Here is a 27720-nt window from a genome sequence, read left to right as displayed (position 1 = left end):
CTGAGGAATCACTTTCACTCATCTTTCCAAAGCCCACAACCTTCTCTCATTCTACATCCTGTTCTTTCCTTTTCCAGATAATGCCATGCCCTCAATTTAATTTTAAACACCAAAGCTGCTACAGAGCACTTCACTGTTTTATATAAAACCATACAGCTTGATGAAGTACTCTATAAAAATGAACAAACAAGCATTTAAAATATCAGTTTTAGCACAAAATCTTTTCCATGGTCCCTCATTCTTTTGGTATTTTTTCCTTTATTCTCTTCATCTACTGGAGTTTGACAGCAGTCTATATACAGAGGACTCCTGCTGGGATCTGAAATACCACACACTTAGAATTAACTCGAACCATTTACTACATTGAATTTCTACTAAAATCACTTTTCCCTGAGATCAAAGAAACACTTTCTAAACGTAAATATAAAAACAAGCGAGTAATGTTCTTCAGAAATCGAAACTATGTACGATTTCACACACCTGTTTTCAAAAATGTAGAGTTTTAAAAAAAATACAGGGCTTAAGGATTACTAGCTCACTGACCTCTCCACCAACCAGGCTAACTGACTGAAGTAATTTGTTTAGTTACCTCTGAGGCAAAAATTGCTCTTTCTTCCTGTAAAGCCTTTTCCAGGACCTGAGAGAATTAGAAATAAAGCAATTTTCAGAAGATGTGTCATCCCCGTTCCCTTTGTAAAAGTGGACAGCGTTTCAATTCTCTTACACCTCAAGAAATAGTTCTCTACAAAGCCAAAAAGCTGCAAAAGTCTTCTGGCTACTTGTGACTTGTTTCCCATGGTTTTATATTTTAGTGAATTTGCTTACTGCTGACCGCACTGTGTGCCATCTGCTAGACAGCTGGAAAAATCTCCATTTTATTAGGAGGCGCCGCGCCCTGCTCCTGGCCAAGTAGCTGCACAGCTTCATCTAGGACTTCAGCATTTAGGACAATAACTGAAAAGTTTTGGCCTGCCATCTCAGATTTCTTTTCCATCAATTCCATCATTGTTAGTCCATCTTCACTTCAGAAATGGCACAGCGTCTTTAAGGCCAGATGCTGTTTCCAAGCCCACAGGGTATTTTCTGGATCCACAACTTAGAAAAACTCCTCTGCCTTTCATGCCCATCATTTATCTTTCGTAACACAAAGCTCTGCTTGTTTTTCTTGCTTAGCTGCCTGGTTAGAAGCTTTCTCATGTGCCTTTTTTTTTTTTTTTTTTTTAACTTTTATTGAGCTTTGTGCAACATATTCAAGGACACTAGCAGAAAATTAATTGAACTGTACCTTTTAATCAAACTGTCCTGAAATTTGTGTCAATGAAGCTTTTGATTTTCACTAAGACCCTATGTAATTGCATGGCTGAGATTTTTTTCCCTCTGATTCAGCATTCCCTTTTTGGCTTGGTAGATCAATGATAATAGCATCAGGCTCAAAACCAGTTGTTTCATGATCTCTGTTGTCTTGAGAAATTAATTTCTCTCTATTAATGAGTCTGATGTGCAGTCTACACTTGCTGTTAGCACACAGTGATATTTGACTCCTCGCTAATCTGCAATCAGTCCAGCAATTTGCACATCACATGGATCAGGTAAGTCTGACCAGCATTACAACTGCCAAGCTGCTGTGTGATGTCATATATAAACAGCAAGAAGCAGTTCTACATTCGTGGACAGATTCTAGATCATTTTATATTTGTTAGTATATTATGACACTATTAAAGCAGTAAGACTTCATTAAAATCCTTCAGATGACATTCTGGTCACCTGGAGCCTTTCCTCAAACTTGGAAGTCATGAACAATGTGTGGTGTAAAATCCTCCCCATATAAGAAGTGTGGCATTTTGCAACAGTGCAATAATTCTGCTGAAATCAACAGGAACTGTTCTTTGACTTTACAGGGTCTGTCCCAGTTAGCACATAGGACTAACAGTGGTAATACAGTGACCAACCATGTAGGTATTGTGAACACCCTTCTGACCACCGATGTGCTTGACTGCAGTGCCAAGAACATTTTGCCAGAGGATTCTTTTTAGTGAGTCCAACTACACAGACGTTGTTCGTCTTCTCACTTACTCAGTAGAAAACAATTGCATCCAGATTTTTCCAAGTGTACCTGATAGCTAGGAGTGAACCTTGCCTGCCTCAGTGTTGTTGCAATGATTATCGGGAACAAAGTCTGACATACCAGAGATCATAGACTTCTCTGCTTGATGCAAAAACATCAGACCTCACAGAGGGTTTGAAAAGGCTCCTTAGGGGTGCTGAGGAAGAGTCAAAGGCCGTGGCTGCTGTGCAAATAACAGTAATGTAAGGAAGGTTAAAAGAAAAGTTCTAGAGGAAAAATACTGGTTGCTAGAGAAGCAGCAGAGAACTATGGTAGCATTCCCAGAAATGGTCCCGAAACAAGACAGATTGACAAGCAAAAGTTCAATAAGTAGCTAAGAAAATGTGTGAAAAAGGGAATTCAAAGAAAAAGGGAAATTCTGGGAATAGGGAGGGAGCCTCTATAGAAGCTAGGCTTCATCTAAAACAGAAAAGAATGAGTTTGCTGGCCCTTCAAAGGTCATAGGAAAACATTCAAACTGAACACGTTATAGAAACATAGTAAGTGGTTTAAGAGAAGCAGTAATGTCATGGAGACCTGTAATTCTCAACTACAGGAAAGGACAGAAGATGATTAAACTCAAGCAAGAAGGAAATAGCAAAGAGAAGCCAGAACAGACAGACACTCTTAAAAGTTTTGCAGAGAAATAAAACATCCATGTGAAAGTATACACTCTTCTATACAAATACTAAAAGCCTAAGAAGCTAGGTGGAAGAACAAAAATGCCTGTTGTTAAAACAACATTATTTACACAACAGTCTTACCAAAAACTTAGTAGAAAAAACACCATCAGGAGAACACTGAAAAAGCAGAAAAGACCGACAGCCAAACACTTAAGCAGGGATTGAAGAAAGGCTTGTATTAACGATCTAGGAGAATCAACAAATAGCATAAAGTCCTTATGAACAACAACAAAAAAAAAAAACCCCTTGACTAAACAGCAAAGGCTTATTAAAATCGGTCATAGAATCGTAGAATGGTTTGGGTTGGAAGGGACCTTAAAGACCATCTAGTTCCAACCCCCCTGCCATGGGCAGGGACACCCTCCACTAGACCAGGTAGCCCAAAGCCCCATCCAACCTGGCCTTGAACACTTCCAGGGAGGGGGCAGCCACAACCTCTCTGGGCAACCTGTTCCAGTGCCTCACCACACTCACAGGAAAGAATTTTTCCTAATATCTAATCTAAATCTACTTTCCTTCAGCTTAAACCCATTAGCCTTTGTCCTATCACTCCATGCCCTTGTAAACAGTCCCTCTCCAGCTTTCCTGTAGCCCCCTTCATGTATTGGAAGGCTGCTGGAAGGTCTCCCCGGAGCCTTCTCTTCTCCAGGCTGAACAAGCCCAACTCTCTCAGCCTGTCCTCATAGGAGAGGTGCTCCAGCCCTCTGATCAGCTTCGTGGCCCTCCTCTGGACTCACTCCAACAGCTCCATGTCTCTCCTGTACTGGGGCCCCCAGAGCTGGACGCAGTACTCCAGGTGGGGTCTCACAAGAGCAGAGTAGAGGGGCAGGATCACCTCCCTCGACCTGCTGGTCACACTTCTTTTGATGCAGCCCAGGACACGGTTGGCTTTCTGGGCTGCAAGCGCACACTGCCAGCTCATGTTGAGCTTCTCATCAATCCATACGCCCAAGTCCTTCTCCTCAGGGCTGCTCTCAATCCATTCCTCGCCCAGCCTATAGTTGTACTTGGGATTGCCCCGACCCATGTGCAGGAACTTGCACCTGGCCTTGTTCAACTTCATGCGGTTCGCACAGGCCCACCTCTCCAGCCTGTCAAGGTCCCTCTGGATGGCATCCCTTCCCTCCAGCGTGTCAACCCCACCACACAGCTTGGTGTCGTCAGCAAACTTGCTGAGGGTGCACTCGATCCCACTGTCCATGTTGCTGACAAAGATGTTAAACAGTACTGGTCCCAATACCGACAACGCCACTCATCACTGTTTCCACTTAGACATCGAGCTGTTGACCACAACTGTATGAGTGCAACCATCTAGTCAACTCCTTCTCTACCCAGTGGCCCATGCATCAAATCCACGTCTCTCCAATTTACAGACAAGGATGTCATGCGGGATAGTGTCAAATGCCTTGCACAAGTCCAGGTAGATGACATCAGCCACTCTTCCCTTATCCACCAATGCTGTAACCCTGTCAGAGAAGGCCACCAAATTTGTCAGGCACAATTTGCCCTTAGTGAAGCCATGTTGGCTGTCACCAATCACCTCCTTATTTTCCATGTGCATAGGCATAGTTTCTAGGAAGATCTGCTCCATAATCTTGCCAGGCACAGAGGTGAGACTGACTGGCCTGTAGTTCCCCAGGTCTTCCCTTTTTCCCCTTTTTAAAAATGGGGGTTATGTTTCCCCTTTTCCTGTCAGTGGGAACTTCACCTGCCACGACTTCTCAAACAGGAGGGATAGTGGCTTAGCAATTTCATCTGCCAGTTCCTTCAGGACATGTGGATGCATCTCATCAGGTCCCACGGACTTGTGCCCCTTCAGGTTCCTTAGATGGTCTCGAACCTGATCTTCTCCTACAGCAGGTGGTTCTTCATTCTCCCAGTCTGTGTCTTTGCCTTCTGCAACTTGGGTGTTGTGGCTAGAGCACTTGCCAGGGAATACTGAGGCAAAAACAGTCATTGAGTACCTCAGCCTTCTCCATATCCCAAGTAACCAGGTCTCCCGTTTCCTTCTGGAGAGGGCCCACATTTTCCCTAGTCTTCCTTTTATTGCTGATGTACCTATAGAAGTTTTCTTGTTGCCCTTGGTGTTCCTGGACAGATTCAATTCCAACAGGACTTTAGCTTTCCTAACCTGACCCCTGGCCACTCAACTTCTCTGTATTCCTCTCAGGCTACCTGCCCTTGCTTCCACCTTCTGTAGGCTTCCTTTTTGTGTTTGAGTTTGCCTAGGAGCTTCTTGTTCATCCATGCAGGCCTCCTGGTGTTTTTTTCCTGACCTCCTCTTTGTTGAGATGCATCACTCCTGAGCTTGGAGGAGGTGATCCTTGAATACTACCCAGCTGTCTTGGGCCCCTCTTCCCTCCAGGGCTTTGTCCCATTGCATTCTACTGAGTAGCAGATCCTAAAGAGGCCAAAGTCTGCTCTCCTGAAGTCCAGGGCAGCGAGCTTGCTGTGAACACTCCTCACTGCCCTAAGGATCTTGAACTCCACCATTTCATGATCACTGCAGCCAAGGCTGCCCTTCAGCTTCACATTCCCCACCAGCCACTCCCTGTTGGTGAGAACAAGGTACAGCACGACACCTCTCCTCGTTGGCTCCTCTGTCACTTGGAGAAGGAAGTTATCATCAATGTGTGTCAGGAACCTCCTGGACTGCTTATGCCTTGCTGTGTTGTCCCCTCAACAGATATTGGGCTGGTTGAAGGCCCCCATGAGGACCAGGGCTTGTGAGCCTGAGGCTGCTCCAATCTGTCTATAGAGGGCCTCATCCACTTGGTCATCCTGCTCAGGTGGCCTGTAGCAGACCCCCTCTATAGTGTCCCCTGTCCCTGCCTTCCCTTTAATCCTGACCCACAAGCTCTCAGTTGGCTCCTCATCCATCCCCAGGTGGAGCTCCATGCACTCCAGCTGGTCACTGACATAGAGAGCAACACCCCCTCCTCATCTGCCCTGCCTGTCCTTCCTAAAGAGCCTGTACCCTTCCATTACAACACTCCAGTCACAGGAGCCATCCCACCCTGTCTCCGTGATGCCAGTAAGATCCTAGCCCTGCAGCATGTGCATGTCTTCAATTCCTCTTGTTTATTCCCCATGCTATGTGCATTTACACAGAGGCATTTAAGTTGGGCCCCCATGAAGCTAACTGACTGGCTGGGATTCCTTTGTGCTGCACTTCAGGCACTCTCCTGCTGACCTGTGATCCTTCTCTTGTCCCTGGGCATCTATAGCTGGCAGTGGCATCAAACTGGTAGGAGTGGGATGGATTGAGGTTCCCCTTCCCTGGCAACTTTAATTTAAAGCCCTCTTCACCAGCTTGGTGAAGACGATCTAGAGGACCGGTCATCCAACCAGGACAGAAACTATTTGAGATTCTATGAAATGCAGAGATAAGAAAGGCTGTCAAAGAAGAAAACAAAACAGGTCAAGGGATACTTGAGTGACTCCCAGCTAGACTGGTTAAGAATCTCAACAGCAGATGAAAGCTGAGACCACTGTCTACATCTCACGCACAGCTGAAAAACAAACAAACAAAAACACACCCACCCAAAGAAAGAGGAAACAATCTGATCTCAAGAAAAGCAAAGAAGCTGGTTCATAAAATATTACTATTGAGGAGCTGCTTTATAACAATGACAAAGGTTGTTAAGCAAATAAATGAAAAACAAAACCCAAACACTACAACTGAAAGGGGGAGCTCGAAGCTTACAGATTAAAATCTTTGTAGGTGGCCTGAAGACACTATAAAACTCAGAGGCTCAGGCCAAGAGCTAATCAATTCCCAAAACCGACTTGAGAAAGACCAAAACAGAATGCCTGAACAGCCAAGTAGGGAAGCTTCTAAACACTATCTTTCAAAAAAAACCTGAAAGGGAATAATAAAAAGGATCGTAAAATTTATCAGGATAAATATAAAGACTCAATAATGCAGGCCAAGAAAAGAGCCTGAGAAATCTTTTTTAAGAGTATGAAAATAAGTAAATTCTTTTTGAAACTTAATCAGGAGTTGGCAGCATACTAAAGGACTTCTAAGCAAACAGATGATGCAGGTATTAAGAAGAACAGATAGAGAAAAGCAGACTGTTGCAGAAAGGAATTTGGGGGGTTTTTTTATATGTGTTCAATGTGGGATAATTCTCATTCCAGAATATTCTATACAGGGAGAACACATCTGTCTCAAATTGAAGTATAAGGCATTACTGACAAAAGCAAGCACATGAAAAGTAAAAAGAATCACCACAAGCAGAGAGGGTTCACCAGAAAGGGCCAATGGGACTCAAAGGAGAAAGAGCTAAAACTGTAGTAACACATAACTTCCACCTAAAAGTGCCCCAATATCCAAAGCAATGTGATGTGACACCAGTTTCCCTTGAGACTAAGGGAAGTACCAGTAGGTCTGGTATCTATCCTGGGAAAATTTGTCAAAAACAAAGGTCAGAAAGTGCCCATAGAAGTCCTCAGGAAACCTAAGGTATATGCTGTTCAGCATATCCATAAACAATTTGGGAAAACGGAAAAGGGGCGAATAGCAATCTGACAAAGATGAGGGCTAATTATAAAATTACAAAAGGATCTCGTAATAGTCACTACCAAGCAAGAAAACGGCAGATGAATTTCAGTGGAGATGCATGCCAAGTGATGCAGCTCAGATAAAATAATCCTAATTCTATACACATGACAACAGGCTCTTGGCTGACTATTAACACTTAGAAATGGAGATATTTGCTGTTTATCATAGGTAGACCCATGAAAATATCACTTTGGTGCTCACTAGCAGTCAAAAAACAACCCAAAATGCAGAACATCATAGAAAAAGAATAAACAAGAGAGAAGATCATGATGCCACCTCAACTCATGATGAACACCATAAACAATTCTGGTCTTATCACCACCACCACCTCCAAACAAATGCAAAAGAACTAGAAAAGATAAGTTTCCAAGGATGCTCAAAGCTACCATACAGATACTGACGGAATGATATCTGGTTTTAAGGTTTCTCTTCTCTGCATGGAGTGAGCACAACTGTCCTTTGATACAGTTGTTTTGATTTTTAAAGGCAGTGTCCATCTCAGACCAACAGAGAGCAACCTCCCTTTGAGCTGCCTGCATGCAAACGTGTAGCCAGGGAACCCCACAAGCCTGTGACCATTCCTACTGTGTCATATACCTTGGGACAGAGGAGAGACACCTATCTATGCCAAAAGCATAATTAGCAGGATCAGGGGGTGTGTGCTTGAATATTTTATATACAAATATACCCTGTGCAAACCCCATGCACCCAACCTGAACGGTGATCAGCTTTTCCTGTTTCTTTATATATCCTTATTTGTCATATCTGCAGTTTTCTCTCTCTCTATTTATTTTCCATCGATATGTATCCTCTCACCTTGTTAACCACGTCATATAAAATCTGTCAGTGAATACAACCATGTATTTAATAAGCTGGGGTTCAGAGGGCCCACAGGGGTTCAGGGAACATGACGAGACTGTCACGCCCTTCGGTCATCCAGCACCATCTCAATCTTCTCTCTTCTCCTTATCAAAAGTAGTTCTACTTTAAGATATTAATGAAAAACAAGATGGTCCAACCCAGTTACTAGTGGCTACAACACTCAGCTCGTGCACTTACAGAATTCTCCTCCCTGATGACACGAGCTGGCAGCCACAGAAGATAAATCATGTCCCAGAGAGCAACGACAATTAATTACATTCTGCTCCCCGACGTGTCCCGTTCACAAGAGGGCTGAGACAACATGCAATAAAGCAAGCAAAAGGTTGTACTTTGATTAAACTATTTCAGGCTCCAGAGCTAAGTGGCATCTACTCATATCATTTAGATTATTTTTGATGTGAAGGTAGTGATCAACATATCCTTCTTGCATGCTTTATTCTACATGTATTGTTTCTGAATTCCTCTCCAAAAATCTGTCTTAAACAAGCTAAACTAAGTTATTTTCAGATGTTCTCAAAATAACAAAATATTAACAAATATTATTAACAAAATAACCTTAAAGAAATTCTCTAATAAATACAACTACTATTTATGCAACAACACAAAATGTGGATACACAAAAATAAATTCAGTAATACACTTATGAAAAATGTATGGTTTGCAGTTAAATATATTCAAAATATGTCATTTTTGAAAGAGGTCCATCAGTTAAACATTATGGATAATACATTACTTCACAGGACTCAAAGACATGTCTTTCAGATTAACTGCACTGTAACACATATTAGAATAGAAATTACAGCCTTTCTTGTACCCATACAGACCTACAGAAGTCAGAAATACTGAAGTATTCGTTCAATTGTTTGAGCTATTTAATACTGACAGTTACATATTTTGGCTGTCACTTTTAAATCAAAGCTAAAAGGTGGCTTTCCCTCACCACTTTACTCCCAACATAATCACTCAAGAATCTGGCTGTAATCAAGAAAAAATGTCAAGATGGAACTTGCTTGAAAGTAAGAATCACAAAATTTGAAACAGGGAACGCATGAGGAAACAGTGTTCATTTTAAAGGTCTGTTGAATAAAAAAAAAGGTAAGCTTAGGCTTCTTTCTCTACCAGATCTTTTAAAAATACATTTTGCAAGAATATTCCACAGATTTAACATATCCGCATAATAAGGTAACATGAAAAATACTTTTTAATATTGAAAAGTCACTACTGTCACTGTGTAATTACTTTTCAAGTTTTTCCTAAGGTTTTGCAATTACTTACTAAACACAGTTATTATTATCACAGAAAGTGTTCTTAAAAGTTTACTCCCCTAAGGACACTTTCCACACTCTAATATGACTCTCAGTTCGACTGACTTCAAACCAAAGAGATTTCTTATGTCATTTTTGACTCTAGAATCAGGCCCACGTTCTGCAATGGGCAGAAATTCTTCTACAGTGATAAAATTTCAAATAAAGGTAACAAACATGTTAACTTACATTTGGAACATAACTGTGCCAAATAACAGCTCTATGAAGGAGCAAAGCTTCAGACACGTTCATAGGAAACAGAGCAAGAGAGATTCTGCAAATCCAGGCGTTCCTAGTTAGTGTTAGCTGAGGGCTTATATAACCAGTACTGTTACCTCATTTCATTAAGGCACAGATAGGAAAATATTAATCAAAGAAACCAAATACAATCTGCTAAATTGTTACAGTGTTAAACAGACTTCACATCACTTGAAGAAGCGTCTAAAATCCCACCACCTACCAGTCAGGTTTGGAAATTGCCTGGACTCACTGAGGAAGAAGACAAGCCCAAGTGAGAGACTATGGCCACTTTCTAGCACAAGCTAGTGGGGTGTCAGTAAGGATTACAGGACCTGCTACTAGTCTGGAAAACCTACCACATCTTAGGTCTTGACCACAGTAGACTGTACTCAGACCACCAGTGGACTGCATCAAAGAAAGGGAATCCATCCCCCTGCCAGGGCATCTAAAGCAAGAGCAGTGATTATGAGGAACAGCTGAGGGAACTGGGGTTGTTTAGCCTGGAGGAAAGGAGGCTGAGGGGACACCTTATTGCTCTCTAAAACTATCTGACAGGAGGTTGTAGCCAGGTGTGTGTTGTTCTCTTCTCCCAAGTAACAAGCAATAGGACAAGAGGAAGTTGCCTTGAGTTGTGCCAGAGGAGGTTTAGATTGGATATTAGGAAAAATTTCTTCATTGGAATGGTTACCAACCATTGGAACAGGCTGCCCAGGGAAGTGGTTGAGTCACCATCCCTGGAGGTATTTAAAAGACACATAGACGTGGTGCTTAGGGACATGGTTTAGTGGTGGACTTGGCAGTGTTAGGTTAATGGCTGGACTTGATGATCTTCAATGTCTTTTCCAGCCTAAATGATTCTATGAGAGCAGGAGCACTAGCAAGCAGGTGCTGAGACAAGTTCAAAGAGCATCTGTTTTCCTAACACACCTCTCAGAAGAAATAAGGTGTCCATGTCTTCAGCCTGAATTCAGTCTTGCTGGAAAAGGAGCTGGGGGAATCTAGTCTTCCTAGAATTTTCCTGCAGGGCTGACCAAAGTACTAGCAAATTGGAGACACGGATGGGGAAATTTTACTTCAAATGGAAGGACAGTAATCCCACTTATCCAGTCAGCGGGCAGGTCCAGTGTGCATGCCATAGCATTTAGGGTTTTTAAGAGGTCCCACAGCACACAGTTCAGCTGCCTAAGAAGGCAGGTGGAAAAAGCAAGTTCTAACTACTTTTGTAGACCCCAGTGAGTGGCATGAAAAGCCATCAGTCCACATGGGATCTCATGGGATTATCTAATGATCAAAGACCACACCAGTTGCACCTGAAGCTGTAAGAGAAACACACCCAGGCCAGAGCACATCTTAATCCCAGCTGCCCTTTGGAGCACGCTCTGAGCATGCAACTAGAAGCCATTGCTCCTGCACTCTGGAGCACATCTTCCAGGTTAGAGAAACTTCAAAACTAGAAGCGTGGATGGTGGAAGAAGTGGATGCTCAGACAACAGACCTGAGAGCAAGGCTGAGAGGCCAATGGTGATGGGTGCTGCTTCCTCTGCTCCTCCCAGATACAAGCCTGGAACAGGTTCTCACCAGGAAGAGCAAGGGACTTTTATATCAGAGAGGCACCACTAAGAATGAGAGTTCTGTTTAGAGACAAGAGAGAAGGAAAATATTTCTATGCAGGCTGGAGAAACAGACAACTGGGAGGATAAGTGTGGAGACAGCCTCACACTCCTCTGCACAGATGGTGCAATAGTCCCTTGAATTTTCAGCATCATCTGAATAAGCTTCAGTGTCCGGAGGTTGCTTATTCAAGATATAAAAATAAAAGATCTGGAGAAGAAAATGTATGGAGCTGCTTTTTTTTCAATAGGATCAGAAGCAATGCTCAAAGCAAAAAAGAGAAGGCAGGGAAAAGGGGCAGAATTGTGCTAATTCACTTATTTTGGGGTCCAGATCCCCAAAACCAGAAGTTTAATCTGTTGGCATCTTCTCATTGTCACATATCAATAAGGCTTGAGCTGACTCAGTTCTTTCTGAAATGTGCAGAAGCCACTGTGGCAGCACTTAGCTTGTTTGGGACCACAGCTTGGCTATGACTGGGGATATAGGCACAGGATGAAACACTGCAGGTGTTCAGATGCACTTTGTTCCCATGATGCTGGCACACCCAGTCACTCAAGAGATTTGCAGATCACTTCTATCTGTGTTAAATGTCCACGCCGCCATCAGCTTGGAGTGATGCACAGTACAGTCTGGAAGATTCCAGTGACTGCCACCATGATAACAAGGAGAAGTTTCCTTATTCACAGCATAAACGTAGGGACTGTGATCTCTGGTTAATGTCCTTAATCTAGGAGACCTCTTTAAGGCTCAACCAAAGAAATCTATTCACCATGTTTATAGGAGTTTTAAGATGACCACAAATGGGTCAGATATCTTTGTCCACAACAAGCAACTTGAAACCAATTTTAAAATTTTTAAGCAAGATAAGCAAGCAGGTATTCACAGGTCCATGGCAGATCCACTATGAAGTTGCCAGTACGTGATTTGTGAATCCACGTATCTGGCTTGATGCTGATAAAGACAGCAGACAATTGTAGCCCAATCCATCATCTGTCTTATTCCCATTGCACCTCAGCAAAAACCAGCTCTAGCCGGTATGTTATTTATCATTTTTGTCAGCTGCAGTAATGATTAGGAGTTGTGGATCTGCTGTTTTGAGTCACAATTTGTGACATTAAATAAGTTTTCCATTGCCAGGGTATCCACAAAACTTTAATTTATTAAGATTACAGTTCAAGGCTAAGTATTTTTCCAACATAGCTATACCTATGGTTTTATCCAGTTCTTATTCAGGTTATTCAATATGAAGGATGAAACAGAAGTATGCAAAGTAAGGTTGCCACCAGCACCTCATTATCTTGATGGCTCTCTACTTCCACGCTTGTTAGGGACTGGCAAATGAAACAAGCTCTTAGCAGCATTAAAGTAACCACAGACGTACTGGGAGTGTCATTAGCAAATGAAATGAGAAAAGGCCCAGACTGATGTGGTACTGAGGAATGAAACCAGACACACAGCTAGGCAACTCCTGGTTCAGACAGGAAGATGCAGCAATCTTTATAGGCCTGGCTACAGAGGTAATACTGGCTACAGAAGTCATGCTCAGACAACCAAAGAGACTACTGGAAGGAACATTTGGCAGGGATGGCAATATCCTAAGACTGTATCAAATAGCCAGCAACTATAGCTGCCAAATAGCCAGCAACTACAGCTGGAAGAATATATTGTACTATTATGGTGCCTGGAGACAAGAAAAAAAATTAGAAACATAGGATTTCCTCATGGAACATTTTAATAGGGGACTTGAAAGCAGAACTGTATGCTCAATTATGGAAACTGTACACTGGAATTATGGAAAGAAAAGGCATTATAAATACACTAATGTTTGTTTTGAATTCTTCCTCATCTTGGTAGTAACAATAATCTGGCAGAATGAGTTTAAGAGGTAGGATACCTCCTCGGCACAACCACCACAGCATCAAGCATGCAAACAACTCTCTCTCTGCTTGTCCTTCGATTAGTGAGGATTTTCCTGGTTCATTACCTTTGCTGTGACTTAGCTTTCTGTTTTGGGGAATGGATATGCTGGAGTTTGAAAACAGTATAGCAAATGCTTTGGCATACTTTCAGTCTGCAAGAATTCCAAGGAATGCTTTCAGACCTTGGGTATTCTTGGACTTTGGGAAGATGGTGCCCTTGAACCAAAAAAGCTTTAAATTACACAGGCCTGATCTCAAAAGATTTCCTAAAATTGAGAGTACAAGTGAACTTTGAATACAGCTGTGAACTTATAATACAGCTAGATTATTCTATGCAATTCAGTTATAACAGAGCATCTCATGAATAGGGATATAACATCATCACCACGTCAGTGTGGTGACCTTTTGGTGTAGACGGATGAATTTTTCAGATGCAGAGTACTGATGAGAACATTACCAGAGGAATGCAGCAGATGCCCTTCTGCAGACACCTTGAGACACTGCGATGAGAATGATGGAACGCGTCTTCCAAAGCCACTTTTTCCACATGGACTTGAAGACTTTTCCCCCTCCGTTTCAGGATGAGATTCTGATCAAGGAAATCTGGAAGGGTTTGGCTGATGTCCAGTTTTTACCAGAAGCAGGAAGGACTTCTTTTAGACAGAGACCAACTAGAGGGAGGGAAGACTTGCTGTCATTCTGACCAAGGGCCCAAAGAAATGGCACGCCCCTGTTCAAGCCCCAGAAGGCTTACATGACTCTTCTGATGCTCTTCTCTTTCTGCAGAGACAGTTTCTTGCCAGCCAGGTTGGCAGCTAAAAAGTTTTAATGTGTCCTTCAGAATGAGGCAGCTACCTCGGCTTCCATTGCAGGATCACCTGAGGGTAAATTCAGTCAATGTGATGCCAGAAAACCAGTTCCTGCAGCATATGCATCGGCCATGTTGCAGGTACGCCTCCCTAGTTAATTGTACTCCCCTTTTAAGAATGATTGCCTACTCCCACTTCTGCTGCAGAAGGTATTTGGGGAGGTCAGTGATGTAGATGTGCAGCCAACCTTTAGTTTCTTGGGTTTATGAATTAGTAAAAAGGTTCAGGAATCATAACTGAGCCTACCAGCATGATCATGAACTTTCCAGGAACTTGAAGGAAGTGGTTGAGGGGGATCATCACAGACAATCATTAGGCAGCTAAAGCAAAACCATCTCATGGTACTTTTGAAGAGAGAAGGCATCAGAATGCTACATTGTAGAAGCACTTTTCACTCAACACATGCTCTGCTTGGCCACTGATACTATCAAGAAGCATGAAGCTCCACATCAACAAACATCAACATATCGACAACCACATCTCAAGAGCTTTACAAGGTCATGTGTAATGGCAAGGATTCTGGAGACAGATAAGGACCACAGACTAGTGTTAAAGATAAACACAGCATAGCAGGCTTGCAATCTTTGAGCAAGGGGCATGGGCCAGCCTAAAATAAAACACGTACATTTGGCAGCAGATTGGTGGACCTTGAGTTTTAGGCAAGGGGACAGAAAGCAGATGAGGACAAGAGGAATTGGCCTTAAGATGAGAGGAAATTGCCTCAAGTTGCATCAGGGGTGGTTTAGATTGGATATTAGGAAAAATTTCTTCACTGAAAGAGTGGTCAAGCATTGGAACAGGCTGCCCAGAGAGGTGGTGGAGTCACCATCCCTGGAGGTGTTCAAAAAACGTGTAGATGTGGCACTCTGGGACATGGTTTAGTAAGCATGGTGGTGTTGGGTTGACGGTTGGACTTGATGATCTTAGAAGTCTTTTCCAACCTTAATGATTCTATGATTCTATGATTCTAAGATCTTGACAGCCTTAAGTCTTCTCCCACTTACACCACAAGGTCCTTACCTGTGCTAAATGATTCTGAGATCCCTGAACTGTAGGTTTTTATTGAAGCCTGTATCTATGGACAGGGCACTCTTTATGTCTAGAAAATACACAGATAAAGAAAAGTTATGGCCTTCCAATAAATTGTACAATTTGGGCATCATCCCTGTTTTCAGTCAGTGTTGTTTAACCGCGTAAGAAACAAAACATTGCAACGCAGATATTTCAGATACACGTACATTTTACATTATGAATTAAAAAATTGCAATTTTTTTTCTCCTACAAATTGCAGTTATAATAAATATGCTCTGTCCAGAGACAAAACTGTTCTAGATACCACTAAAAATGTTGATAAGTTTTTAGTACTAAAAAGGGAGAGGGGGGCAAAAAACGAGTTTGTCCTACATATTCTATTGAAGGAACAAGGCAATAACCACACAGAAAATTAAGCTGACAACTGGCATTTCTAAGCACTGGAAGGCTTTCACAGGTTTGGGGAAATAATTTACTCTCTATCGATTAAAGTAGCAGCTAAACATGGATGACTGATCTCATTTTGCCAGTTTTTAGTTCACGCCAGGTACAGAGAAATACAGAAGATAATTTGACACAGGAAATTCAAAGGTTGATACTATCACTACGTTATTTAAAAGTCCAAGCTGTGAATGTTCATCTTTCAAGCAGATTCTGGGAGTTTACTATCTAGTGTTTGAGGAGATAGAGTGCTTAATTCCAAAGGTCAAAATCACAATATTTTTCTGAAACAAACAAAAGCAAAATCTCCCAAGAAACCTCTCTCAGTAACAATAAGAGTACATTGTCTGAAAGAAAGGTAATCAGATTTCCAAGCACACTTTGTAAGTAATCTTATTTACTGTAATTTTGCAACAGCTTTTATAAATTTTTCATCTGAAATCAGGAAGGCTACAGCTCGTATTCTGACAGGTTGAAATAGCTGAGTAAGTGGAATACATCCCTGTGTGGTTGGCTGTGTTTGGGAACACTTAAGAATACATTGCCATTAAAAAGAAAAAAAAAGGCAACTCAGACATCACAGTGATATATTTTAACAACCAAATAAAAAATTAAAATAGAAGGAAAGCCTTTCACTTCCATTGGCTTTAGGGTTTTTTTTAGGAAAGCCTAGAACATAAAAATGGTTCATGCTTCATGAATATCCATTTTTTCTAAACAATGTCCGTCCCACGTTCCATGTTCTAAACTGTTCTTTGAAGTACAAGTGAGAAATACGAATCAAATGTTACGGTGAGTCATTTTGGAATTTTGTTTCCACAACAGGCTTAAGTAACTTTCAGTAAAATCTCAACTGCTTTGTATGAAAACTAAAGGAAACAACTGGTTAGAAAGATTTCCTTTAACTTCAAATGCACAGCACAGACCTACACACAACTATTCCACTTCGCTACCATTGAACCTCCTTTATAAAATCAAATCTTCTGTCAAAACAACTGCAGATGTACTGGATGTGCAAAATAAAGGCAAGGATATTAACACTGGCTCTTAGGGCTCAGACCTTATACCTGCTTGCCCCTTTTATATCATCAGGCACAAAAAAAAAAAAAAAAAAAAAGACTAAGATTCCACAGCTATATAAAAAGAGTATTCTTTATTCAGGTGCAGGAGAAACAGATCTAAACCTTCAGGAATATATTAAGCACAAACGCAACCAGAGCTAGACTATAATAAAATGCTTTTAGGTGAAACTCTGGGCAGGGCTCCAAAGGATTTTGCCCAACATCCTGTGGCTGGAAGTCTATATAGGCAAGCTTTCTCTCTGCCTGAAGTTACTTTCATCCGCTGACTGGAAACTTTAAGGATGAACCCCACCTCTCTCTCCGCTCACCCGTCCAGTTGTTAGCCACAGGAAGATAAAGGCTCAGGAAAAAGGTTTTAAAAGCATTTTTTTTCCTCTTCCGGTATGTCTGGAATTCCAAATGCAGACTGAACTATAAAATACACTCTTTCTGAAGTAGTAACGCCTGGTGAGAGTCGGCCAGCTCATAGTTTTGTTTCCATAACTTTCAGTAGTCCTTTGATCTGGCCCCAGTGTTATGCCACGGTTGTTATCACGAATTATTTACCTCAGCAAATGGAATTAGAAAAATAAGGATGTGCAACTTGTAAACAAGCTGTAGATGATACCATGACTGAAAGGTATGAAATTTAATGCTAAATACTGTCAAACCCAAGTTCTGCCTCCTTGACTGCAGGCAAGTATCGTGTACATCTCCACAGCTACCTATGCCTCAGCCTCAATATCTGACGGACTTCCATTTCCATCATTGGTCCCTTCAGCCCTGATGGACAAGTACCCAAGTTAACACACCAGAACGAGATAAGATGTTGAACCCGTATTTTGTACACAGAGCTCCAAAATTGAAACATGTAGGCAGTAAACAATTGAATTATCAGGCATCACCATTACTGGCCTCACATTATCTCTTTTACAACTGTTCTGTATTTAGTAGGGATGGCATTTCAAACAAAAAGCTGAAAAAACAATTAATACAACTACTAAAAGGAAATAAAACAATAATTAACTCTAAGTTTAGCTAAGCATGCAAGCAGTTCCTGCAGTTTTTAAGACACAAGTTTGGTCATAACAAGCAAGAAAGCAGGATTCTCTGTCTGTTTAAGCAAACACTGTTATGTGCAGTGCCTCTAGAACAAAATCCACTAGGTTATGCTAACCTGCTCATCCTCGCTCCTAGAGATCAGTAGCTCTATTCAATAAAGATTTCCAAAAGACCATTACAGGATTATTTTTGTTAAAAACCAAAAAAAACCCGCAAAAGTCTGAGATCCCCTCAAATCCCCATTCTTTACTTCAGAAGTATACAATAATGCAAACAGCCTGCCTCTAATCATTAACAGCAGAAAAACTCTGTAAGGAGCAAGAATTTTACTGCCCTCTGCAGTTTTTCCTTTGCGTTCAACACAAGGGCAAAACGCCACCGATTTCTGGGTGAGACAAACTGACACCGACTGTCATCTGCCGCTGTGACATATTTTTCCTCCCAAAGGCTGGGAGCCCCGCAATGGGCACGCACAAAAGGTATCCGACCGACCAAACTTCACCTCCCTTAAAAACGAAGGCTGCGCTGTCCCAAAAGCTTTCCTGAGAAAATGGGTCAAACGGTAGAAAATGGTATAATGAGGGGGACAAACAGGGAGGGAACGGCCCCTGCTTACTTGCCATAAAAATGTTACTTCAGACACCGGTACGGACTGCATTTTTGTGCGGCGATTTAAACGCTGCCACTGAAAGGCCAATACGGCTAAGCTGCCAGTAGGAAGGGAGCAGAGCCAATGAATTAAGTGAATTAAACTCGATGCGCTTGTTGACTCAGTTTTCGCCCCATCAGCCGCGCTGCCGCTGTTCCAGCGTCGCCTCAAAACATCGGGCAGCAAAGTTTGGGCGGGGGATCCCCGGGCCCCGCAGCCGCTGCCCGCCGCCACCCCGCCGCCTCCCGCCACCAACTTTCCTCCGCAGGAGCAGCAGCACCGGCTCTCGCCCGCTCCGTCCCGTTCCGCCCCGCCCGGCTCCGTTCGGCGGAGAGCGCCGGGTGCGGAGATGCCAGCCGGGCGGCGGGAGCGGGGATGCCGGGCGGCGGCAGCCGGGATGCCGGGCGACGCGGGTCCCAGACCGGGAGGGCGTCTCTTACCAGCCCGGAGGCGAAGAAAACGGCGAGCAAGGCCAGGCAGGCGCCCATCACGATGAGGAGCAGGAAGACGATGAGCGGGTGCTGCTGGCTCATGCAGTAGTAGGACTCGTAGAGCCAGTCCCGGGAGCGGGACTGCTCACCGCTCGCCCCGCAGCCGCCGCCGCCCGCCTGCTCTGCCCGCTCCAGCAGGTAGCGGCGTCTCCTCCTCATCATCATCGCTTCTTGCCACATCGGGCAGAGCCCGCGCAACTCCCTCACCGCCGCCGCCGCCGCCGCTGCAGGAGGCAGCCGGGGAGTGGAGCGGGGCGCGCTCCCGCGCGGGAGGCGGAGAGGAGGAGCCGCGGCGGCGGCGGCGGCGGCAGCGGCATGGTGCGCCGGGCGGCCGCCGCCGCTGCGTAGCCAGCCCGGGGCTTGGTGCGCCTCCGGAAAGCACCACCCCGCAAGCACATGCCTTGCCCGGCTCCTCCGGAGGTGGGGGCGGGAGGCTCGCTCCTCCTCGCCGGGGAGGGGAGCGGGCGGCCTCCCAGAACAAGCGCCCAAGGACGGCGGCGGGAGCGGGAGGCGCGTCCGCGGGCCACCGTGAAAGCAGCCCCTGCCCCGCGCCCCTCTGCCCCGGCGCCGGGAGGTGCCCGAGGGGCAGGGGCACCTGCCGCGGCCACCGCGCCCCGCCGCCCCAGCTCCGCCCGGCCCCCGGCTGCGTGCGGCCGGGAGACCTCGCGGCCGCCGGAGGGGTCCGGTGCTCCCGCAGGTGCCTCTCCCGACGGCGACGGTGCGGCGGCAGGTGAGCCGGGCGCTGTGCCGGGGGGCGCACCGTGTGCCGCTCCCGCGCCCGCCGGCCCCGGCCCTGCCCGGCTCCCCGAGGGGCCGCCGCAGCGGGCCAGCTCCGGGGCGCGCCGCGCCTTCCCACGGGTGCGTGGCAGCACCTCCCGACGCAAGAGGGAGATAACGTTTGGAAATCTCTTTGAGATTACTCCTACGGGTGAGGGCTTGGCAGGTCTGTTTCGCCGGGTACCTTTCCCGGAGGCTGAATCTCCTCTTTAAAAATCATACCTTAATTTTTGTCAAAACCAAGCATTCAAGTTAGGAAGCAGCACAACATACATTTTCCCCAGCTTTTCTTGTTCGGAAGGACCTAGTTCTTCCTTACAAAGCAGGCACTTGAAACAAACTGGACATGTAACTCACTAAAATTACATATCCATCATGCATAGCATTTACCAATTAAAGTTGTGTAAGCACATGCACATGGTTCTCCTTCCCCAGCTCACTGCCTTGCTGAATGTCCCTCCCCACAGGACAAATCCCTCTCTGCCCTCTCTGACCCACTCTCCAGCCTCTGCTGTTGCTTTGCTACATCCTTTATCTCCAAGAGGATGCAGGGATACCTAAGCTCTCCAGAGAGAGGAGTGACATGGATGCTACTGGGCCTAAATGTCCCAAGGGTGGCTTCTGGTGACTGGAGTAATGCCAGGAGCAAGAGGGACTTGGGTGTACTATGATACTACAGAAGGTGAAAAATTGGGGCTACCGTAAATGGTCATAAGTGAGAGATTTAGAGCAGAGGGCTAACCATTAGCCAGGTGGAAGAGAAGGCAGGTAACTGGGATGAAATGGACCCAAACTGCCCCTCTAACACCTAATGCTGCCTTCTTTCTCTACCACTGTCCACATTTTTAGCCAGAAGAAGAGGTGTACCAACCACCAGCATAACAAAGCAGAGAAACCAATAGTACGTAGAGCCCGGAAGCCCTGTCTATACACTTACACTTCTTAGATTCCTCATGTCTGAAACAAGGCTGAAGCCTGATCTTCCCTGTCCCCTGTTCTTCTCAGCTGGCTGGCACGAAGAAAAGCTCCTTGGCTTTCACTGTTCCTTCCCCTGAAGTGCTTGCTGGGGCAGGAGGAACAGATGAGGAACAAGTAGAAAGTTACAATTGCGCCCACTGTTCCGGGAGAGAGAGGGTAAAAAACTCTCAGAAGCAGCAGTGATAAGATTGAAGGATGAACACAAATCTATGTGGGGGGAACATTCTGGCAGAATTAATTGCTGGGAAGGAGTTAGTAGAGGTGGGTGTGAGAATTTTTGCAACATGAAAAGGCTTTACTTGCAGTCACTTCAAAAATTGTGGAGCTGGCCACCCTCACTGTCACACACAGTGGGATAAGCAAGGGGAGTTTAAAAAAAATCGAGAGACAACCCAGAATTACAACATAAAACTTCTTTTAAAAGCAAATTGCAATATTTGGGATTTGAAGGCATCTGAGTTTTGCTCTCTCAAGGATGGGAAGACCAATAACACATATGCACTTATTTAAAATACAAGAATAATTATGTGATTCTGTATGGACTCATAAAAGTGTAAAAGATCAGAAAAGGAAAATGAAGCATGTTCTCTCTTCCATGTATACAACAACCATCCCCTGAAAAGTATTTGAAACTAACACAGCATGTTAATATTGACACTACTGGCTGTCTTTCTTGCCCTAGCTGATTCTGCGTTAATAGCTTTCTACTACTTTCCACCTCTCTGAACTTGAACAGAAAAGGCCATTCCAAAGAGTTTACTATGATGATCATGTCATTTGTTTGTTATTTCAGTAAGATCTTATGCCTGTAACAGCTAATTCCTCATTATATTAGTCTCATGCAATTTCTCAGGAAATAAAATTATAATTCCACAGAAAAAAACTTAATTAACCCAAACGTCACCCAGTGGTATCTCATGCGTTTCCAGAATGATGAGTTCAGCATAACTCTCTTCTGAAAGACCAGACGTAAGGTACTTCAACAGCTGAGCAAAAGGAAGTACGAAGTTACATTTCCGTTTGACTCTGCTTTCTTGCCAACCTGATAGACTCACTCCCTCTACTTTCCCTCTCCAAACTAGAAACCTGCGTCTTTCAATTCATTTTTCAAACTCCAGCTAGAAATATCCCACACCTTAATGTCTAGAACCCCCGTCGATCCTTAGAGCAGATCTATAGTTAGGGGCAAAGGTCCAGTGGAGAAAAATACCATACTGTCATGTAATTAATGACTGAACCATTCTATATATGGACAAGGTAATTAAAACTGCGCAGTACCTAAATCTGAATTTGACCTTCTAATTTGAATGCTCTGGTTTTTAACTAACATATTAACACTTTTATTTGACCTTCCAATTTGAATGCTGTGATTTTTAACTAACATTAACACTTTTTTTTCCCCACAGGATGCATTTAGTTAAATGAACATTACTACAGTAAAATGACAATTATGTCATTGCTAAAGTTGAAATGCCATATGTTTTTAGAGACCAATTTCCCTAGGTAGCCTAAAATATACATCCTTACTTGGCTCAACCTGAAAGTTTGCTGTGCCTCAGGGAAAAGGAAGGTACAGTGAATTTTATAATCTAGGGTTGAAAAGCAAAGCACTTTCAGAAAAAAAGCTCTCTGTATTCTGCCTTATTTCTTGAAAAGGGAAAAGAAGCAAAGCTAGCACTTAAGTTTGTAAAAAACTATCCACTGTGTACCCTTGGGACTCCAACAACGTCAAAGAATTTGTTCCTTGAGCAGGTGGTGTCTAAGCATCTGCTGTACCCCTCTGGAGAAGCAAAACAACACAGAACAAAAGGTTGAGCTCCACAGCTGCTTGTCAAAGCAACCATGTGCCAGAGGCATTACACTTTTCCAGTAGCAGATTGATTAACCTAGAGAACTTCTGTCTGGACCACCTCCAGAGGTTCCTTCCAGCCTCAGCTGTCCTGTGATTCTGTGATATCACAGCTTATTACTAGTGTCAAGGCATCTGTGATAGATCCTAGGGAGAGAGCTAAATAGGAACAGAAGATACAGGAGAACCTCCTGTTCTCTACATCTCTCTGCCACTCGGGCTTGATCAATCTCCATCATCTCTTTCCTTCATTTTCCCTTCCCTGTTGTCTTCTCCTGCATGGGTATTCTGGTCAGGGATGCAGACTAGCTCTCAGCAGAGGGAGAAGAGAGACAGATCCTTTGCTCACAGCTACTCTACTCAGCTCTAGGACATCCCTAGCCACAGGAAATAAATTGCAAGGAAGAGATGCTGAATCCCACAGTCCTGCAACATAACAAGCACTTAAAAGAGCCATAGCAATTGGCCTGAGCAAAATACACTGCCCACAAGTCCACTGGTGGCCAGATTCCCCTCCTCAGCAGCTGGCCACCAAATTTGCCCAGAAGAGCAAACCCACGGCTATAGTCTTCACACCGTACTGCCACTGCCCACGTCCGTCAGGCTGCCTTACGCTGAGCTGCAACTTCAGGGCAGGTTGCCCCACCAGTACGATTATACCGGCCGCCGACTGAACCGCACTTCCAGAGCGTGGTTGTGGCAGAATGGCCAAAGACAGGTCAACAAACCCTGCTTAGTGCTGCTCTTGGGGGACACCAACCCATGAGCCATCCCTGCCGTAAGAACGATACATCAATACATCTGGCTTGTCCGCAATTGTAGAAGGGGTATTAAATTTTGTTAAAGGGGCCCTGGCACTCTCTGTGACCTTGAAACCTATGGGCTGAAGAAGAATAAATCTGCATGGGCAATTACTTAACAATATTAACTTCTCCATCAGGGATACACAAATTTTTTTTACTGAATTTTTCTGTATTCATTTTACTGAGTTCAGTTATCAGGACTTGCTCTCTCAGCAGCTCTGTGCTACTGTCGCTCTTCAAAAAACGAAGACAGAATTTCCTACAGAAATATATTTGATTTCACACATCTGGAACCTGGTTAAATTCACTTTTGATTTAGAGATGGACTTGCCTGAGGTGTTTAACATTATTATTTAAGGTGCTAAATTACAGTCTGACTGATCTGTAATTCCTTGTGTTCCTTTACTTTTCTTCCTCCTCCTTTTTGAAGCTAGTATCTAACTTTGGGCCTCATTCAGCCTCCATAAACTTTTAAGAGTAGCTACTAATAAGTTCTAAGGTTACTGAAGGAACTACTCGAGATCCAGATGATCTGAAAATACCTCAGTAATCTCCCTTCTTCCCCGTTTTCATCACAGATGGTAACTACATTGGTCATCTAACCATAGATAACCTTTTTATTAAAGACTGAAGCAAAACATAGATTAGTATTTTAGATGTTTTGGTACCATCTATTATTAGCTGAACAGTGGGTCAACCACAATCTCCTTCTTTCAAAAAGCATGGTATGAATGGAAAATTATCCAGAAGTGCATTAGTTTTCTCTCTGCTTGTACCTTGCCCTTTCTTATTTTGATCACACTGTTCTTTATGCTCATTGTTATAATCTGACTTAGTTTCCAAATTCTGTACTATATCATACCTTTCCAGTCTGAAGACATTAACCTCCAATTATACACTCCCTAATCTTTCACACTGGGACAGTTTGCACTTGTGCAAACTTAGTAGTATTACTTAGGAAACCATCTACTCTTCCAGATAACCTGCTTTGAGGTAGGAGATCTAGGGAAGGTGGGAGGAAAGGAATAAAACTCTTCAGAAATTTAAAACTGCTCAGGCAGTTTTCTAAAATTCCAAATTAACTGGACAACCACAAGACCAGTACCGTAGGCAGCTCAGGAAAGACCTGTTCAATATATGACTACAGTCAAAACACTTTACAGCACTAGAACGCATATAGAATAGGATGATGAATAATTCAGAACATACAATAATGCCCTTATATTGATCAATCATACAGTTTCATCTTGAGTCATATTACCCTACTTACCCGATCTCATAAAAAATATTGCAGAACTAGAGATGTATTCTTCAGAACACAAATAATAAAAAACCCCCAAAACCAAGAAAGAGTTTCTTCTACTTAGCGAGTATATAGGACTGTTATCCACAGAAATTAAAACATAAGAGGGAACATAGTAAATGCACATAACATGAAAACTTTAGAAAAGACTGCTTAGAATCTTATGTTGTCTTTATCTTGTTTTTTAAGAAAAAAGGTAGACTGAAAATTAAAGGAATGAAATGCAAAATTACTAAGTGGGATATGTTATTTCACACAGCACATAGTTAATCTGTGGAACTCCATCACGGGAGGCTTTTAAGAAACAGAATTCATCAGGGTGACAAAACAATTTTTTTATAAGGTTGTTAAAATAAGTCTGATAATCACCAATGATAACATAAGTTACGAGGAATATTGATCCTGTTGTTTCATGAGTAATCTCAGTGCAAGGCAGTAGATACAGAGACAAAAATATGAAAGGCAGATTATGTCACAATGGGTTTCTTGTATCTTCCACTGAATCGTAATGTGGCTTTTTTTTTTTTCCTCAGAGAGAGGTTATCAGATCACATTATTCTTTATTCTCATTCAGCTGGGGCAAATGGTGTTCCTATCATTTTACCTGATTAAAAAAGATACTGATTTCCTGAAAACAGGGCAAGACCATTGTTTCAAAGACCACTGACTCACATAACACAATCTACATATTCTCCCTGCAAAAAAGAAGGCATATATATGGTAAAATTATTTTGTTTGTAAACATTTTATTATGATCTTTACTCCATCTGCACAACCCACTGAAAGTAAAACAAAATGCACCTAAAGCAAAATTGTAACTATGCAACCCTTCAAAATTATTGCAATGATCAAATCTGATACATCGCACTTACTGACCTATACAGGTTAATCAGGTTAACCCATACTACAGAACAGAAACATATAAATCTAAACATAAAACAAGCAGTTAAAATAAGTAAATACATGTAGCTACATTCATATCAAAGAAAAGCATATTCCTATGTATCTAAAAAGCCATTTTTGCAAAATCTCTGTCATTGTTTCAGTTTTTCCCTCAGTAGCTGTCATAGTTATTTTAAAGGAAGCTTCCTCCTAACAGGGGCTGTAAATGACAGTGCAATCCTACGAAAATGGTACAATCCTACAAAATTCAAAATGTGATCCCGGTTCTGAAAATACTTAAAAGCAAACAAAAGTCTGTACGTGTTACCTCCAGAAGTTCTGTGAGACTTTTTGAAAACTCAGAATTAATCGGTGAAATAAAGTTTTTCAGGATGGAATGACCTAAATGAAACATTTCCTGCTGTTAATTTTATAGTCATCTTTCCTATAAGAAAGTCAACCTGGGCTCATTATTTTAGGATTATTGTGCTGTTATTTATTTAATAGCCATCGGTTCCTACTTTGCTTAGACCGAGAAAGGAATACTCTAGGAAATGTTATCAACAAGTTAATATTTAAACTGGGTTGGACTTCAGCACAAAACTACAGAAGAGTTGAACATCTGTCCAGATTTGGATCTTGGGTGAATTTTGTCCATAATTTTCCCACTTGCCAGAGCTGTACTGTCTCTCCCGTTCCTGCAGAGGTCCTGCAGTTCTTCCTCTCCTTCTCCACAGCCTCAGCATTTTCTGACAGATAACTGTCTCATGCTCCCTTCGGAGATGGAGCTGGCACTACTTGCTTTCAAACAGCCCTTTGCTGAGCTACTTGGTGACCTTAGTAAAAACGTGTTAACCACAGATGGCTTCCAGAATCGCGTGAAGCAGTACGAGGTAATGGTTCCAGCTGCATGTTTGATAACAGCGCCCAGCTGACAGCATAAAGTTGTAAGAATTGGTAATGTTCCAGGACCCAAGTTTGGGGAGTTCTGCCAAGAGCAATGGATCCCAAGATTTTGGAGAAAGTGTTGTTTCTGGAGCGAGGCAGGAGGGACTGAATGCTACTGAGGACAAGAGGTCACTCTGGCCATGAAATCCACACCTACTGGATGAGTGATATACTGGGGTGCTGGGGTTCAGGAGGCTGGAGTGACTTTGTGAAGGTAGGCTTTGGGTGTGTGGGCTGAGTCAGGTCCTGGCACGGCGTCACCTTAAACATAGCAATTGTGGGTTGAAAGCACAGCCTAATCCTACTGCAGCTACGGCTAAGGAATGGGGAGCTGTAGAGTAAATGTCATTGGCAAACGCAGCCCAACCCTTTGCCTCACTAGTGAGGTCTACTTCACGTTGGGAAATGCTCCTCTAGACAATGTGAGGATTACCCAGTCTTGTTGTTTTAGAGAAAAAGTATTGATGTTAATCAAGAAAATATTCCAACTTCAGTTTTCTTCAAACTAGCCGATTGATATACAACTGAGTACCACTGATGCGTATTTGGAACAGAAGCTTATAAGTGACTACTGTAGCAATTTCTCAGATATTTGAGGACCATCTTTTAATTAAGAGTCTTTGTGTAAATTTTTCCATTTTTTGAGATCAAGATCTGGAGATGCCCTTAGTCATATGGTTTGCTTCTAGGTGCTCCTGTGAGGAGCAGGGAGTTTGACTCAATGATACTTACGGTCCCTTCCAACTCAAGATATTCTATGATTCTATGATTCTATAATATATTTTACCTCAAATAGCTGTGAAAAAAATTCTCAAGTTTCTAAAGTACTTTGTGATCTCTAAGGAAGAAAAGTAGCACAGCAATAAAGAAATTATTTCCTACTTGTGTAAGGTTGAAACGTATTCCACAGGTTTTCTCAGCAAACACTTAACACAGTGCTTTGTGTTCCTTGTCAGTGTCCAGTACATAAATGGCACAAGCTACCTCTGACCTGCACTAAATTGTTTTTTTAAAGATACACATATTGATCAACTAATAACTGATTGTGGTGTTGTGCATATTTTTATTCAATATAGCTCTCAGTTATAATGATCAATGATTCTTGTTTTAATAGTCAACCATTTAGAACTTAATGACTGTACTGTGTTTTCTGTGATATCTTAAAATACAGTGCTCAGTCTCACAGCCATAAGAAAGCATCCAGCAAATGCATTTTCTAGGTTATAAACAGAATAACCTTGATCATGCATTTTATACCAATA

At 42.9% G+C, this 27720-nt stretch overlaps 1 protein-coding gene across 2 annotated transcripts in view; it reads right to left on the bottom strand.

Annotated features, from left to right (window-relative positions):
• ADCY2 (adenylate cyclase 2) overlaps window positions 1–19739 on the bottom strand; it is a 226711-nt gene extending 206972 nt beyond the window's left edge. The window contains exon 1 of one of the 2 annotated variants that reach the window (XM_054817328.1): window positions 18868–19739. In XM_054817328.1, coding sequence (XP_054673303.1) covers window positions 18868–19098 — 231 coding nt within the window. In that variant the 5' untranslated portion in view covers window positions 19099–19739. The remainder of the gene's footprint in view (window positions 1–18867) is intronic. The other variant, XM_054817327.1, reaches the window with a different exon arrangement.
• Between the last annotated feature and the right edge of the window lie 7981 nt (window positions 19740–27720).

Source organism: Grus americana, chromosome 2 (assembly GCF_028858705.1).
Source record: "Grus americana isolate bGruAme1 chromosome 2, bGruAme1.mat, whole genome shotgun sequence".
In the NCBI taxonomy this organism is placed as follows: domain Eukaryota; kingdom Metazoa; phylum Chordata; class Aves; order Gruiformes; family Gruidae; genus Grus; species Grus americana.
The sequence above is the reverse complement of the archived record's forward strand: the minus strand, read 5'-3'. Positions and strand labels throughout refer to the sequence as shown.